The sequence below is a fragment of the Dermacentor andersoni genome, chromosome 6 (genome assembly GCF_023375885.2).
Source record: "Dermacentor andersoni chromosome 6, qqDerAnde1_hic_scaffold, whole genome shotgun sequence".
NCBI classification, from domain to species: Eukaryota; Metazoa; Arthropoda; class Arachnida; order Ixodida; family Ixodidae; genus Dermacentor; species Dermacentor andersoni.
In genome coordinates this window covers 29,584,512-29,602,650 of record NC_092819.1, presented here as the reverse complement: position 1 = coordinate 29,602,650, position 18,139 = coordinate 29,584,512, and the positions used below count along the sequence as shown (strand labels likewise).

The 18,139-nt window shown below is 44.2% G+C and overlaps 1 protein-coding gene across 2 annotated transcripts in view; it reads left to right on the top strand.

Moving 5' to 3' along the window:
* The window catches only part of LOC126521456 (beta-1,4-mannosyl-glycoprotein 4-beta-N-acetylglucosaminyltransferase-like), a 32,745-nt gene extending 15,014 nt beyond the window's left edge, over positions 1–17,731 (top strand). For both annotated transcript variants that reach the window (XM_055066026.2, XM_050170159.3), the window contains exons 2-3: positions 6,913–7,373; positions 9,854–17,731. In XM_055066026.2, coding sequence (XP_054922001.1) covers positions 6,978–7,373; positions 9,854–10,813 — 1,356 coding nt within the window. In that variant the 5' untranslated portion in view covers positions 6,913–6,977 and the 3' untranslated portion in view covers positions 10,814–17,731. The remainder of the gene's footprint in view (positions 1–6,912; positions 7,374–9,853) is intronic.
* The last annotated feature ends 408 nt before the right edge of the window (positions 17,732–18,139 follow it).

Genomic DNA, 18,139 nt, shown 5'->3' with positions numbered 1-18,139 from the left:
GAGTGGTTTTGGCACGTAAAACCCCATAATTTTTTTACTTCTTTCACCGCACGCATTCCGACACCCTCCTACACACACACACACACACACACACACAAAATATGCTTCACTTCTAAAACGAAGATCTCTCGATCTTCGTTTCATAAGCTCTGCGTCATTTAATCCGATGTGAATGCTAAATCTCCTACTTTTCTGTCGCAAAGTATGGCCTAATTATTGCACGGAAGGCGTCGCATATCTGAACATAATATTCAGCACCGAACAGCGGACGGGTCGGCGACCAGCGCCCACAGCGCACCGCTTGCGCTCGCCACCAAAACACTGTAGGTCGCATACTGCAAACACAGAGGTGCACAAATGATGCGTGATTTGAAGTAAGCTTACGTGCGCATGTTCTAGTTATTCCTTAGAAAGCGTCGCAGATATAAAGCGAATACACTGCGAGCCAGACTGTGACCGCGCTTCACACTGTAAACTGATTTGCACCCTTAAGGATTATTAAAGGTGCAACTCAGTCTAAAGTTATCTCTATACCCGTTAGAGTGTAAGAGTTATTAGGAGTTAGGGTAGAGTTATTATTATTATTATTATTATTATTATTATTATTATTATTATTATTATTATTATTATTATTATTATTATTATTATTATTATTAAGAGTTGGTAGACTTGTAGTTACAGGCAGAAAGTACACTTAACCCGCCGTGGTTGCTCAGTGGCTATGGTGTTGGGCTGCTGAGCACGAGGTCGCGGGATCGAATCCCGGCCACGGCGACCGCATTTCGATGGGGGCGAAATGCGAAAACACCCGTGTACTTAGATTCAGGTGCACGTTAAAGAACCCCAGGTGGTCGAAATTTCCGGAGTCTTCCACTTCGGCGTGCCTCATAATCAGAAAGTGGTTTTGGCACGTAAAACCCCATAATTTTTTTTAGAAAGTACACTTAGGGGGGCAGATTGGTTTACAGTGTATACTTGCATAGATTCCGCGGCGTTGTTTGCTAAACAGGAAACCAAGTACGAGAAAGTACAGGAAGTGTATATAGTACAGACGTAGCGCCGGCAACAGGTATTATTTTGGGAAAGAGGAGCGCACATTTTTAATGCGAATCTCTGCTTCCAACTTGAGAGTACTCCATTGAAATTTTTTCATGGTGCCGACAGCCTATAGGGTTGGCTGCTTTCTCGTCTTTTTTTTTTTCTTTTTCTCAATTTTTTTAAATTTCTGCCGTACCTATGGCTGCTAACAGGAGTATTCATAAAGATTATATGCTGTTTCCCGAAAGGTTGCTTTTTCTGCTGAATCACCTTCTCATGGAGCTAGTATAACAGTTATACTGGCGGACAGCAGAGGTAAGATAAGACAAGAATGCCGCTGTCCTTTCTTGTATTGTTCGAGAGTGCTTGGCACGCACTTTCAAGTACTGAACCGCAGCTTAATGTTACTGAAAAAAAAAAACACTGTCAATGACTCCTTTTACTGCTCACCAAAGTACTGAAACTTAGTAGGCAGCAACTAACATTGAGGTCAGGAAAAGCGTATTGAACAGTGGAAAACACGACTAACGTTCAGATAGAGAGAGCAGCATTGATTCAGGGCAACACCGCTGCCTCACGATGTACTGTGCAGGATGTAAGACTGACGTGGATATTAATTTCATTTGTTTTCTTTTCTATCTTCCGTGTAGCGTTTTCTTCAGGGCAACACCGCTGCCTCACGATGCAGGATGTAAGACTGACGTGGATATTAATTTCATTTGTTTTCTTTTCTATCTTCTGTGTAGCGTTTTCTGTCGTTATCTTTCTGTACATACATTGGGCCGCCCTACGGCGTGGGGTGCCAGAGGTTTGGTGGAAGGCCTATCAGCACTAGGCAAACTGTACGAAATCATGAAAAGTGCACGCGAACACGAACTTTGACTCCTGACCGGCGATCTCTTGTCGTAGGGAGCACATATCAACGTTTCGAATGAAGCACGAGATTACAGCGTGACCACTGATTGGGGAATTTTCGCTTGTAAGAACAAACTTGGGGCAACGAGATTACAGAGAAAGGGGAAGGACCTCGGACTTTATGGGCAGAGTGAAGGCGTAAGTTGATCGTCTGCCGTGCCATGTTCCAGAGAACATCTATTTTTGGAAAAAGTTGGGTAGTTGCGACCTAGGTGTTAGCACTTGATTTGCCGTGTTTTCGCCATTGGCACTATTTTTGTTTTGCAATCTTCCGTTCCCTGATTTTGGTTTGGACAGGTTCGGGCCGCGCGTTTCAGCTTTGGAAAACTTCTCAAGGTAAGCGCGCTGTAGGCTCTTAAGGACGCATTTTTTTTCGGCAGATGCTTATTCGCGCCGTCTGCGGCGAAATTTTCGTGACATGTATGTTGTAGCATGCATGCTTTACAGCGGTGCACGAACAATTTAAATGAGCAAATTTTAGTTCATTGAAGAATTCAAGATTAAGCCTAATCCATGTACAATGCAGTCACGCTAGGTATAGCTGCCCTAGGTACGCGCGAAATGTATTGGCATTGCACTGTACTAACAAAATCGTTCGTGCTACGTGAGCCAATGATTTGTATACTTGGGGCACCAGTGTATTCGATGGCACCCCTTTTGAGCATGCTTATGTTGTAACTGGTGCCTGGCCTTCGATTTCGTCTGGCACCCCTGTGGGTGACTTCCCATTGCGAAGCACCTTTACGCTGGCACTTAAAGAAAGCGAATTCAGTGAGCTTTCGCTGTGCTAAATTCCAATTTATTGTGTAGTATCACGCAATTTTAAAAGGGATCGCATCGAGCCTGCAATGGTATTACATGCGTGCCGCTGATTTCCTCTTTATATTTTCTTGAATGGCGCATGCATGTTGAAACAAGCGGTATAACCCTGACAGTCGCTGCGAAGCTGAGCGTGAATTGAGCTGTATTCTGTGTCTGTGCGGCTGACGCTTTTCTTCAGCCTTTTCTCTCGTACCGAGCAGCAACAGAAAACACGACCTCCGAAATGTTCGGCGCGTGCCGCCCGATCTCGGAGGTAATGTATAGGTCGCTTTGTTAGGCTTGGAGCTACACAGCACCGCTGTGGCGCTCTAGACGCAAGTGTGGGAACGTCTGTACGAGGCAGAGCGTCCGTCTTCCGCCGCTTATATGGCCTACCGCATGGCGCGGCGTTGTGAGCGCGGCCTTCGGTATCAAAATAGGCCCGCAAGGTGGAGGGGAAAGAATACGTTGAAATAGCGAGAATAGGCTGGTGGAGAGTGCACGGCGGCACGAGAGAGAATGTTTGTGAGTCGTTAGAGAACGACCGCTGCGCATTATACCTGCAAAGGCGCGCCTGGAATCTTTGTTGCTGCCTCTAATGGCCGATACACGTACGCGTTCGCTCGATTCTGGCTCGTGTTAAACAGGGTTCTGAGCTGAATGGATGTAAAGGGATGCACTTTTGTGAGTTTCTCAGCTCGAGGAAGGCTTACTAAGCATCGGTAAGACGTTAGCCGAATGTAGCGGTAAAGTTAGGCGCTTGTAATGAATGTTGGTGCGGAGAGTCAGTTCGGGCATCTTAACTTGTTCCTTGCGTTTCCTCGTACTTCGAGTTTGTCCGTGAAAACTTCCCTTTCGTGTTACTAACAGTGGATGTTTCTTTCCTTTTTATGCTTTATTTCTCTAATTAGGAGTTACCTGGGAACACTCCCCAAATAGGCATCGCACTGTGTAAATTATGTTCACAACTGACGCGCACTTTTCTCTGAGGTTGACGGCACGTAGAAGTTACGTCGGTTTGAATGCTAATTAGGTGTTCTATTTGATTGCAGACAGTATACTGTGCAGCACCGTCAATGATGTGTGACTACATCTACAGAGGGAAAAGGGGAGAAATTTGCTGTGAGGAAGCTTGTTATAAAATTCCGAAAGGAGCAATGGATTAGGTCTCGGGTTTGTAAATAATTTAATACGCGTGTATTGACCCTTCTCGCGAAGCAGTTTGCTCTGGAGAAACGAGATGGCGCTATCGGCGGCGCGCCGCACGTTGCCTCGGCGAAAGAGCAGGAATACGAAACTGTTACCGCTTCTGCGCGCGCAGCTGTCGGAAATGCAACTTGGTTTTATCTGACCCAGTGTCAAAAATATGGAGCACTGCAGTAAAGACGTGTGAAGTAGTTGCCTGCAAAAATTGTGACTGACATATTAAGGCATGAAATGAACCCAAGTTCACGGACCGCCGCTACACAAGGACTGCCTCTGTTGCCGGCTCTTCGCGATGCACGGCTTCCCTTGACTATATATATATATATATATATATATATATATATATATATATATATATATACTCAAATATTTAGGATGGGAAGTAACTTGAGAGTTCTTGATAAGTTTTCTAACACACATTAATGCCGATACATGACATACTCAGGAATCAAACTCTTTATTTGAAATCACAGTTCCAATCCAAGTCGATGGCGAATTGTTGATGGAGTGCTACTAAAATGTTTAAAGAATTGTGTTCGTAAACTGGTAGAACTCATCCTTTTAAAGGTTCTACTGGACTACGTGAGCGTGCGGTGACGTCAGCGCACTTAGAGAGAATTTGCTTGCGCTACACCACCTGACCGGTGTGTACTAATCTCTGTTGGGCACATATTTACTTTCCACCTGCTGTCCCTGAACCCAAGTGCTTGAAGAAATCCAGCGCAGCCTAAACCGACAGCCGGGTAGTTATCTTCACATTTTAATGGAACGTGTTCTATCGTTTCCATAGCTCTACCGCACTAGGCACGTGCTTCTCCTTCCTTGGTGTACCTCGCTTGATAACTACGCGTTCTAAGGCATCCCGACCTCGCTTCGAATAGAGCTTCCCTTTGAGTTATCATGCATTGATTAGTTTTACTCGTAGCCGGTTGCTTTTCCATTTCCGCCACCTAGAGCAGTCCGAGCACGAGCGCCATCCGACGTTGTCGCGCGGAAGCGCCAGCTTCGCAACCTTGCTTCGTCGTTCTACAGATGGCGCCGTCAGTTCACGCTGGGTAAAACGCTGGGTTATTTCAGCCTTCGGGATTCGCGGTAGCTGGCTCGGACGTTCGTCTCAAACACCGCGCGGCTCTGCGTGGACTCGATCGTAGGCGGCGACTCAGTCTCGTAGTGTCCAAGGCAGCCCCGATTGGTGGCGGGAATTGCGTAAAAGCACTACTTGCGCTTGCGTGGCGCGCAATCGCTTGTGTGACTATTGTTGAAGCATCGGAAGCGGTGCATGCGGTCGAGCGTAAGAAAAAGGTATTCTTTGTCAATCTATGGTATACCCTAGATTGCATTTCTCTCGCATTTATAAATTCGAGAGAAACTCGCACACTCACACCGCTGCCATGTAGCCTTACTCTACCACGTGACCGGCGTCCCACACTTACGCTTTTCTTCACCGTGACACTCCTAACGCTAATGCTTAAAAATGCAGGAAAGAAAAAAAATACAATGCAGTGCGCGAAAAGGCATGGTTATAAATGGTAGAATGCATGAGAACCTGAGTGTGTAGGTAGTACAAGGGGGAGTTCTCCACTTGCTCCAAACAATAACAATGGCATTTCGATTTAAAACGTTTACGTTGCATTTCTCTTTAGTTGCGGGATTTTTGACTTGGCAGGAGGTGGAATAAAGCAGTATCGTGTTGCTCCGAAGCTTCGGCCTTTTAGCGAAGTGTTCTTATCCGAGCTAACCAAATTTTAGCTGTGTATCTGGCCGCTTTTGTGGGCCAATCCGGAAGATAGTGCAGTCTAAAGTAAACCAACCAGCAAAGAGAAAGAAACTCCGAAACAAAGTGCGTAGAACTGTATAAGTAACCATGACATAATTTCGCCTCATGACAAGCTGTTTTGCATCAAAGGGTGGGACCTCTTGTTCTAGATGTGAGGTCGCATTTTTGATACTGGGGTTACCGCGAGAATACTGTAGACTTTTTTTTTTTACTTTCTGCACAACTTGAGTGCAAAGTAAACGTCTACTTTTATAGACGCACATTGCGCGTCTCTGAAACACAAGCGCACGCACATGTACACACTCGCACAGAGAGAGAGAGAAAGAGAGGTCCACATGGATACGCATGCCTAAAAGCAGTAACCGTTCACTGCACAACGCTTCATTCATAACAACCACCCTCCGTAACCGAACCAAGTATGTTTCGCATTACATAGATGTCCACTGGAGTTGAGTCTGCTTAATTTTGTTTTTCTCTGAAACTACTTTCCAGATTCGGCTTACGCACTAATGAGATTCGCGCTTGTTTGCGAAATATTTGCTCAGGCATTATGCAAACATTATGCAAACACATTATGCAAACAGTTTTAATGCAACTGCAATGACTTTATTACGCGTCGTCGTTTCAAGTCTTGCAAGATCTGTGGAGAACTGACTGTAATGGGCTCCTGTGACAGAATGGTAAAATTATATTGAAACAAATATATGTTTTCATGGTTTCTATGTCCTATGTCATGTTTCTAACCCAACGTGTACGTAGCTAATTGTCGACAACAAAATGAAACCGACTGTGCTTTCTTTTTAGTATACGAAAGTTCTGTTATCAAAAACTAAAGTGATCAAAAACTAAACCCGTAATATCTTCCATGGTATATTTAGAGCAGGATTACTTAATTAGTTTTGTGTTCAGTTTTTAATGAATACCGCCACATTTCTTTTAAACTGTGAATACAAAGCCATTTTCCTGCTAATGTCTGAGCTCCCCATCTCCTGTCTTTAACGAAATACTTCTCTTGAGCACTCATTTTAACTTGCACAGTTATGACGGGCTGTTGCTTGTGCTCATGATGTGGTGAGTCTGCTTCATGTGATTTCTAGCTCATTTCTCTATCTCTTGTAAAAATTCAACATTGACACAGCTGGCTTGACCATACACAAGTTATTATTTGTTTTCAGGGCATTCACAATACAGCTCGGAGGCCATTGCTGGTGGAAAGCGACAGCACCTGTCAGAATTTAGCATGCCGACCTGGTGCTGCAGTGCACGCCGTATCCGGGTCATCTTGGTCTGTTTCATCGCTTTCAACGTTGTCATACTGCTGCTTGCCGCCATCAATTCGGGTACCGTGTCTCGGGTGGGACGTGGTGGCGGGCTCTGGACTGAGCTGTGCCAACACTGTGGCGGCAGCGGCCATGACCGTGATGCTTCGTACCGAGACATTGCCATGGACATCTTCCACTTGCCACTGCTCGAGAACGCGGACATGGGCACACACTACTATCCACTCCCATCAGCTGGCAATCCAGTTGGCAAGTGGTGCTTCCGCCAGGGAACACTGCCGCTTGCCGACTCTGAGAAGGCTGGAAGGTGTCTATGTGCCAATGCCTACTATGGTACTGATTGTGGGATTCCGCAGGTGAGGTCGAATTATTTCCTTGGTTACTGTAGAGCGCATATGCGCAGTTTGAAAGCACGTGTATTTTGTTGGGTCTCGGGCATGCTCTTGGGACAAAGGAACGACAACACAGTAGATAATACAAACCGAATTATATTCATTGCACATTTTGTACAGTAAGCAAGCTAGCCAAATTACAATTAATGGAACATGCCGATGGGCACTGGCAAATCGACGAAGACTACCTCAGCGCCCAAGGATATCGAGCAAATGCATGTTCACCCTTGCCAAAGCAACAAAAGCTGAATCGCTCGTGGGTGCAGTGTCGCGAACGGAGGCGCATAGGAGTGAACGGGAAGGCGTCCGCGAGATGGTCCCGTGTAGCGCCCCGCCGAGTGTGCGCGCGGTCCATCCGCAAGCGCCGAGCTTCCGCAGCCAAAGATAGGTCCGTGCCTCTCGCACCTGGATATCCCCACCGTCAGGTGGTGCTAGCAGCAGAACAATCGGACTGAGTGTTGACGTGCTATTAATTCAACAGGAAGTCATACCCATAGTCAAGCAACATAAATGTCTGGGTGTATACACAAATGAGGGAACGACCCACTCAGGCTTGTGTCAAGATAATAGAAAACTGAAAGGGAGGCAGAATGCAGCAATAATGAAACATGTAGCCTCAAAGTGCTCTAATAAATATGAGGTGGTGCAAGGAATCTGGAAATGACTAATGGTGCCAGCATTAACGTTCGCGAATGCAATTCTGTGCTATAAATAAATATCGTTGGGGTTGGAGATTAGCCAGAGGGCGGTGGGAGAGCTGACTTTGGGGGTCCACAGTAAAACCACAAATGAAGCATTGCAAGGTGACATGGGTGGGGCTTATTTTGAAGTTAGAGAAGTGCAAAACAACATTAGTTATCAAGAAAGACTAAGCAACATGGATAAAAAGAAATGGCTGACTAAAGTGCCCAATATCTGTACCTCACGAGCGTGGACACGGGTTGAAGGTAAAGGTACAGGAAGTTGGCAAACAAGAGTGTTAGACAAGTGGGGGGGGGGGGGGGGAGGGGTCTTAAAATGGAAGTGATAAAAATAGACAGTACTTTGGATGCAAAACGATGGAAACAAAAAAATACCATGGAGATTTTTAAGAACGGCAAGAAAGAAATCAGGAGGGAGAATCTGTAGGATAGCAAAAAGGGCATTGCCTTACTGTATAAGACCTGAGGTAACTGCCTGAGGGCAAAAAACATACCGGAGCAAATGTGCGCCACAGGATGAGGCATGTGTGCTGCAACAAAAGCTCGGAATGACTCGGCACATCATATAGGAATACATAGATATTCACCCAGCGAGACCATTAGGGAGTGTCCGCCTTCCAGAAGTGTTGGGATTCAAAGGAGGTTGAAGGATTAGCTGGTCAGCAGTCAAGATAAGAGACAATTAGAGTATTGGTGGGAAAAAAGCAGGGATGAGATCGTAGAACTAGTCATTGCAAGCGTAGGCAATGGTAAGATATAGTGAAATAGGTCTTAAAAACGAAAGATTAAGATTGAGATCAGATAAGCAAAAAGCTAGGTAGCGATAGGTGTAGTAAAACCTGATTAACTCAAGCAGGCTAGGTGTTTATTTCTCCCCGCCCCATTTCAAAGGGGATGCCAATAAACATCACCATCATCATGACGCTTTATCTTGTAATACTGTGAAACCACCGGCGCCGCACATGCTACGTGGTAAAGCCGGATTACAGGAGACGTGAGAGCCATGCGGGGAAGACAATATCAAGGGACGCAAAACTCTAGTTTCCCTAAAATTTGCAGCTGTTAAATTTGTGTCTGTAAATGAAACAAAGGAGCATATATGTATTTTGAAGCAGAGTTAGCAGCACTCATTTTTTGTGTTGACATAAATTTTGTTGGTGATGATTGGGCAGTGGATGATTGCAGGCCTTACGTGTGGTTGTGCACAGCTACTACCATAGTCACATGTTCGGCCATAGCTTTTCCATAGTGTAAAATAGACAGTGAACAAGTTTTCAAGAACACGACTACTTATGTTTCTAGCTTCTTCTCCAATGCTTAATGAAGAGGAATTTCAGTATTTTATTTCCTAGGTGTCCAGGCTTCTGAAGAGTTCTATTTGTGGGTTACATGGGTATAAGTATGCAATTTAGCCATTGAGTTTTAGTAGGACCATTGCATGTTCTGTTTATTTGTGGAGCAATGAAGGCTGAAAGTGACGCAAAGTAAAGAGGTTGCAAAAGTAATGTCTATTTAGCTTTGGGGAATGTCCTAGGGCAAAGCTTCTCAGGACCTTGTAACTGAAGTTTTGTCTGTCTGTCTGTTTGGTGAATGTAGGAAACGGTGAAGCTTTAATGTCTTAAGTTTAAGTGTGTTCAATGCAGTAATGTTAAAACCTTGTAGTATGCTCACTTGAATCAGCTGCATGAAGTTAAAAAGAAAATTTAGCACTCAAGCCATAATCTTGCCACAAAATTTGCACAGGTCGTGTGGAATTCAAGCTTCCTGGAAGCGGGAACAAGGCAGGGTGCCTGGGTCCGGCGTCGAGCAAAACCTAGGAGGCTCCTCAGCATTTCCACAGTGACTGGACCAGCGCAACTAGACTTTCTGCGGCTTCAAATTGCTTACTTACGGCCAATTGTAGATGTGTTTGTCATTGCGGACAAAACTAACCGTTTGTTAGCCGACATAGAACGCACTTTTGGTGGTCAAGAGGAGTACACTAAGATTGTGTACCTACCCCTGAACAACCGCAATAACTCAACAGCAACAGCAGAAGACATGCTGCAGCACCTCTTTTGGAAACGCCTCTCTGACTTTCGTCTTGATGATCTTCTTGTCTGGGCAGACCTTACCACAGTGCCACTAGCAGAAGTACTTCTCTTCTTGAAGCTTTACGATGGTTACTCAGAGCCTGTGTACTTGAATGTTCGACAGCTGGCATACAGTTTTCTGTGGAAGCAGAAGCCAGACTTGAAACTGGACAGCTTGGTGGAGCCAAATCAAAGATCTCAAACTCCATTCATCTCAAGCTTTGCTGTCTTGAGTGTGTTGTGCCGATACAACTTGACTTGTGCAATGCCGCCCAAGACAGACACTTTTAGTGCAGCACAGCTCGACGCATTTACAAAGAACCATGGTTGGGCTATACAGCATTGGACATTGGGAACAAGTGAAGAGCCTTCTGGCTGGAATTGCAAAAACTGCATTACTTTTCCAGATTCTTCGTCATTGTTTCCTGAGGGCAGCATGAATGGATCTACAGTGACCAATGAAGAGTGGGAAATAACACTTTTGAAGAAATTGAAGGAGAATGGATTCAGCCTCGAAACTGTGCAGCCTGTGGATAAAAGTGATATGAGGTACCTCGCACCCCGAATATTGTTGGAAAGGCCAGGGTCGCTATGGTACTTAGTGCCACTCCATTTGAAAACCGAAAAGTGATGTGCAAACCAGGATTTCATTTTTTAAAGCTCACCTCTTTACAGGCAGCAAAGCTGAAAGCGAAACTGACTTTCGGAGATTACTTCTTAACTGAGAAAACTTTTGTCACTGATTTTTTTGTTTGTCTTCACATGACATAATGTTGTGGTTTGCTGCAATAATGAGCATTTAGGAGGTGCAGTTTATCACTAGTGTTAGTGATACAGTGAACTTTTTTTGTCAATGTTGTGAGTTGCTTGGAGTTGCATCGAGAATTGCAGTTAAAGTTTGACTGCTGAAAAGCCATTTTCTTGGCAGTGATACCATACATTTGAACAAGAAATGACAAGCTATCTTGTGTTACCTTCACAGTTAATTTCTTTGTTAGAAATGTATGCAAGCGAGTGTATTTGGAGCTCTGTAGTTGTGCTTTCTTATGAATTATCTTGATGGTGATGTCTTCAGTTGGGCAGAGTCAAATTTCTGCTTTAACTAAGGAGTGCCTTCAACTTGTGAGCTGCATGGAAGGTCCCTAGTGTGATTATCTGGTCATAGCAGGAGCATCCATGTTATAGTTCTGTGCACCGGTGAAACCAAAAATTGTTAAGTGTGATATATCTTACGTGCACACGTAAGTGCAGAGTGTTTTCTTGTTGCATTAGACCTATTGTGATAGGTGATTATTGCCTGTCATTTAAGTACTGAGAAACTAGAATATAACACCAGGCTGCTGTGCCAGTGCTTCCCACCAACACATTATTCTATTTTTCATTGTAGCATTATATAGTCTGTTGATGTACTGTTATTTTGTCATGCTAAGAATAGCCACCTCAATGACAGTGTGACAGGTATTTGGCATTATGGTTAGATGTTTGCAGTTTATCAGCATGTTCAGTCTTTTCTGTTTCATAAAAGAATATTTCGTTTGCTTAAATGACACTGCAGGGGTGGTATAGCAGTTTAACACTTAAGTCAGATAACATGGGTTTTCGTAAATTCTGTGCTGTGGTGATATGTACATACTTCAGGCAACAGTAAGATGTGACTACCTTATATGTTGAAGTCTTTCATACTGTAACATCCCTAATTGCAAATTTTCTTATGTCTTCGGAGAACACAAATTGTTTCTAAGGCCATGCTGCCAAAATATCGCATTTGTTCATTGGTGACATCGTTTTGTACTGTAAGCATCACATTTTGACACACCAGTTTCCAAATGCATCTGCAATGTAACTTGATTTTTATGCTGCCTTGTTTGATGGTGGTTTGATGGTATTGTATCTTGGCGGGACTGCAGCAGTAATTAATTTTAAAATGGCTTGTTATGTGTAATATACATGCTTGGCTGAGCTGCTGCCAAAAAAGGGGTGTTTCACAAAAAACTTTTATTTCTTACATAGAGGGAAGCATTTGAACAATAATGAGGTTCTAATGAAAACGTGTATATTCATAGAAAATGGCTGGGCTTACACCAGCAAAATGACTCTACTTTTTGTTATTGGTAGCAAGGACTGAGATGAGTCTATCTTGTGATAGGGGGCATGTTTGTGACAGAAGTGAGACGAAAACATAGCTCTGGGCTGCAAGATTACGCTTCATGAAGTTGCATTTAAAAGTTGAGCATTTAATGGGATCTAACTAAACTTATGGTGAATCTGGGGGTGAAAGGCTTCCTAGAGCAGCTAGAAAAAAGTATGTTTTGGGAACATGCAAAACTGAGTGACTAAGTAAAAGACTGCAAAAACTACAACCAAACTTTTATTTAAAAAAATGACGTTAGGAGTCAGACCAGCTCGTCCTTCAGGGGTGAGATGGCAAGGAGTAAAGCAGTGCTTATATGTATTTGTGGTGGTTAGGCAGGCTTGCGGTGGCCTTGTGCAAATCTTGGAAATATAGAGCAGGAAAATGAGTTGTTGTTGTCCTTTGTTTTTATCAAATGTGCCGCGACTGCAAACAAAAGGCTGCCTCTGATGGTTGTATTAAGCGCAAGCTTTCCACACGCCTGTCTAGCCATGACAAAGGCATAGAAGCACTGCTACAGCTTCTTGCCCATGAAGGAGCCGGTCTGGCTTTGAAGCAGTGGGATTTAAAATAAAATATTGGTCGGGGTTTTCTCAGTCTTTCAATCGACTGTTCCCTACCAGGCAGATGGGATGATCTGAGATAGGATAGATCTGTTGGATGTCTATCTTTTATCCTTAAAATTAGGTAATACTTGTTTTAGTGCACTTGTTATGCCACAAAAGGAGAAAACTTATTAAAGTGTGGGAGGTCTTTGTATGAAACAGTCTTAGAGCTTCCTTTTCTAGCAGTATTAAGATCTCAAAGACAAAGTTGTGTATCCTCCAAGATGGAAGGTGTGGTGCCGAAGTTATGCTTATAGTTTCTTAGCTAAAAAATAGGTCTATGTGTTATCTGTAGAATAAAAAGAACATGAGTACATACGCCGATAAACTAATTTTCTTTGAATTTCTGGTAATATTTTTTAACCCAAGCTATTGTTCAGAACAACCCATGTCTCATTTTTGTATTCAATGTGCAAGTGAAAAAACAAATGTTTGAAGTTACTTGTTCCAACTAAACAATTTTCTGTAGCAAACAAACCAAATTTAATTTCTGCAGATCAGCACCACCCATACTCCACTTTATTGAATAATATACGTGACATTGTAACCTCTTGCTTTTTCCTGTACAGCAGTTGTGCAATATCTAACACAACCAGCAGGTTTTAATGAATTACACTTGTTTATTCTTGGCAAATGATTGCTTCACACTTTGTCGACACCAGACCCACAATGTGCGAAATTGTTTGTTGGCATGTTTTAATTGGTAAGAAATGACAAATTCTGTCACTCTAAACTGATGTTCCCCTACCTTCCTGAGCATTGAAAACGCATCCCTTCTATTTATTTCTTTATGCACTATGTGTTTTGTTTTACGGCGCAGTGTAACTCGCGTTAATAGTTTGTGGCAAGGAGTCACAGCTTTCTGTTATTTATGTATTCTTTGGTGTACTATGTTCACCATAACTTAAAGGTTCATTTCCTATTATGCTTCTTTCGGCCGTTTTTCTTGCTACAGGTGTAACAAATGCTGTGATGGGAATTGTTAAGTTTGGGTGCTTCAGAAGCATAGAATTTGAACCCAGTTTTGGAGTACCTTTACTAGTGTTTTGCATCAGGTTGTGAATAGTGCATTCCTCATTGGCGGAAATGTCCCCTTTGTAACAGATAAGTCCATTATATCTGTGCAGTCTTCCCTGAGTCAAGTGTAGTACGTGTTGTGGTCCTTGCACAATTTCAAGGCTAAGCATTTTCTGCTGGTTGAAGCTGGCCTTTGCCAATTGGTTGCCAATTTCAGGCCATTATACTGTCTCCTGAATATAACAAATATATGCGTGTATAAGGAACAGCTGCACTTAACTTCCCCTGATATTTACAGCTTGTAGCCATTGTATAGGAAGGCAGACGTACGCCGAGTGATAAGTTGGTCTGTAAGCTGAGAAAAAGAAAGTAAAATACCTAAATCTGGGGCTTCTCTGGACTGGGTTTCCACGATTTCGCAAGGCAAGCTTATACCTGGGACAGTTCCGTCACAGCACCAATCTGCTTTTTTTTTTTTTTCATTGAATGAGTCTTTGTGCGTCACGCTTACCGACTGTTTGACGGCTGTGCCTTATAGATTCTGACGGCTGTGCGCTTGTGTATCTGCCGGCTTCATCGAAGGATGTCTTGAGACAAGTTGCATTGTCATGAGTAAATAGTGAAAAAAATTTATAGTGACAAGAAGGCTGATAGGAGTGCTTACGTAAATTCTCACCACACCCGTTTAGTGGTACCGATCGAGGCAGTGGAAACTAGAGCTGGTAGCTAGCTCATAGGCGCCATAGCGCAGCAGCGCAATGCCGAAGGAGAAAACCTTCCCAGGACTTCTTGCACCGAAAATATCGTCGAGCATTGTAGGAACCGGGAACTCTAGAAGAGTAGAATTTTGGACTAGAACTCCCTTCCGTGTTACTTAGCATTAAAGAGTCCTATGACGTTGGCACAGTTTCGCGCAAGATGGACCGCAGGAGAAATATTAACCGTGGTGATGGCGACGCGCTGTTGCCAACTCGTGAGGCGCAACGTGAATGGTATAACCAGTTCATCCTTTTCAAGCCTCGGATCTCCTCTTCCGCTGTGACGTAATTCTAGATTACTTCCGCAAAACAGTAGAAGTGAATTCACCATCCAGCCTGAGGTGGCTCTGTCCGACGCGACAAATACTATTGAGGAACTCTGCCCGAACTTGCCTAGTTCACGTAAACTGCACGAAAGTTTAATTACGCGGTCTTTGCTCTCGTGTTGCCCCTTTTCCCGTTCGCATCGCGTGCGCTTGTCAGGAAGCGGTGTGCTGGAGGCAAATTTAAGGAATCGCACGACGCGCGGTAAACTTATTACAGAAATAGCCCTTAATTGAACTTTTTTGTGAGCTGGACGCCGTTGTCGTGCATTGGTAAATTATGCGGAAGAAAACACAGGCATATAGTGTCGTCTGTTGATCCTGCACGTACTGATAGTGTAGAAGCATTGACCTCGGAGGTATGCAGATATGTACAGGTAGGAAGAGAGCTTGTGGAACAGGCACGCAATAAATGGTCTACTTGATGTGGGTCGTGGCGCTGAACTTATGGAATTGTGCTTTATGCAGACTGCTGCGTCTCATATTGGCTCGAAACAAGCTTTCTTGAAAGGCATACCCGCCGTGGTTGCTCAGTGGCTATGGTGTTAGGCTGCTGAGCACGAGGTCGCGGGATCGAATCCCGGCCACGGCAGCCGCATTTCGATGAGGGCGAAATGCGAAAACACCCGTGTACTTAGATTTAGGTGCACGTTAAAGAACCCCAGGTGGTCGAAATTTCCGCAGTCCTCCACTACGGCGTGCCTCATAATCAGAAAGTGGTTTTGGCACGTAAAACCCCATAATTTTTTTTTTGAAAGGCATGGAAAAGTTATGAAGGCCCAGTTGTATAGTAAGCCCAAGTGGCTTCGTCGCCGTTTTGAAAAGCACAGTCGAAAGGGCGGGAGGCTGTGTTGCGAGTGTTGAACTAGTGGACGTCCATTTACCGCCGTCGCTGACAGGCTGGAGCAGTGTGATTGAGAACGAGGCAGGCTGGAGGTGCCTGCCTCGTTCTCGCGTGCCCCAGTCCAGCCAGTCGGCGCTTCAGCAGCAGCCGGAATGGGCAGTCTCCTCGGTGGACACTTGCAGAACACTTCCACAGTGTTGAGCGAAAATTCTATGTTCCTGTCATAAAAGTAAACTGGAACTGTAAGAAGGGTAGTGATCGACTAATATTTTAAACTGTTGCGGTGGCTTAGCGGCTATGGAGTGCGCTGCTAAGCACTAGGTCGCAGGTTCAAATTCCGGCCGCGGCGACCGCATTTCGATGGGGGCGTAACGCAAATACGCCTGTGTCCCGGCCATGTTAAAGATACTCTGATGGTCAAAATTAATCCGGTGCCCCCCCGACTACGGCGTGCGTCATAATAAGATCGGGTTTTTAGCGCGTAAAACCCCAGAATTCAATTCAAATAACGAATATTTTATGAATGAGGCTTTCAGAAAAGACCACTGCGGAATGACGAGCCCTTCTTCGTTCTGGTGCCATCTCCCGACCACTTAAAACTTCCAGTTTCCAAAGTCTCAAGAAAGTCAAAGGCGTAGAGCTAAGCCTCGATAGACTTTTTTTCCAAATATGACTCTGCTGCTACCGATATTTACGCACATTAATGAACGCGGCGCTGAAAACTCCGGTGTTGTGGCGACTCATGCCTAGACGATAGCGTCAAGGAATAAACATGAGCTACGACGTAGTTTTTACCGTCAAGTGAAAATAGTTTGGGCTGCTCGTTGATTCTGACGTTCGCCAAAAGATCATTTCAAGGAAAACTATCCTTGAAGTTATGTTCATGAGGCTGCGGTACGCAGGTGATAAATGACCTCGAGAAGAAAAAATAAGCTTCCAAGCCTACGGTTTTCTTATTTGCCTGCTTTCTTTATGATGTTGGTGTGGCGTAGCATTTCTTGCAGTATTACCTAAAGGGAAAATTTGGTGCCACCGTCTATGCGAGTATCCTAACGGACGCTGTGCCATTATGAAAACGACTGTATATAGGTGTGTGTGCAAGGCTCGTTTGCTTGCGTTGAGCGAGCCTTGGCCTGAAACGTGGATATGGCTGCACAGATCGATTTCTTGAAATGAAGTCTTTCTAAGTGGTTTTTGTTTCTTGTAAAGTTTACTCACCTGCAGTGCATAATCAAGCGATGGAAAGCAAGAACAGACGACAAATAGTCACCAAGCGAGCGCAGACCTCATCATCTGTCCTGCAACTTTAGCGGCTCACCGATAGTTCTTACGTCTCATAATTGTACATCCTAGCACAAGTCCTAATGATTGAGCAAAACATGTTGCGTAATGTAAAATAAAGGAAAATAGCTTTTCCCGTGCTGTTTGAGAAGAAAATGGGCCATTGTGACAGACGGAACGGTGCTAATCAAGCGCACCTTCAAGGTTTTCTGGTTCTGGAGAACGACGCCAATCCGAAGTCGCCACAACCGGGCGTGGGTGGCGTTACCATGCATACAACAGCGTCGCAGTGCCAGTTTTCCCTCTTGGTAATATTAAGAAACTATGCTTGAAGAGCCTGAAGTTGTCTTGACATGGAAGGCTTGTTGGCTAGGTGCTAACAGCTACTTTGAATTCACGTACTGTGGCGCTTTGCATCGGGTTACATCACACCTGAACAAAAATGAGCGTCTCGCCTGTCGTACAACTGTCTGGATGTATATGCATTCTATGCACAATTGCCGGTTGCATTCGTGGTGCCACTGCCGCGAAAGATTTTCTGATGTACAAAATATGTGGCGCCTTGTTCACAGAAAAAAAAATTCGTTTCATGTGTGTGTCTTGCGTCCTTTATTTGTGTAATTTTGCATTCATTGAGTATTTGTGTTCACGCTTGGCTTGTGCCGTTGTAGCACAAGCTAAAAAATTATATTCAGTTGGCATGAAACGTTTACGAATCGCGGTATCTGAGAAGACGTTAAACTTCCGCGAAGTCTATAACCGTAGCTACTAAAACTGCTGTTGTTCGCATGTATTCGTTCAGGCTGGAAGTCCGATTACCAGGCTGCGAGAATATTCAGCTTTTGTTCCCAAGTAATACCGCGGTCGGTGAAAATTTTGAAGCCGATTCACGTATTCTTTCGGTGATTCACGTAGTGCCTTTGTATCAGCGTGCCTTCGACGTGACACTCGAGTCTGGCTGTTCTTACGTATACTGTGTGTTCTCAACCGTGCTCTTG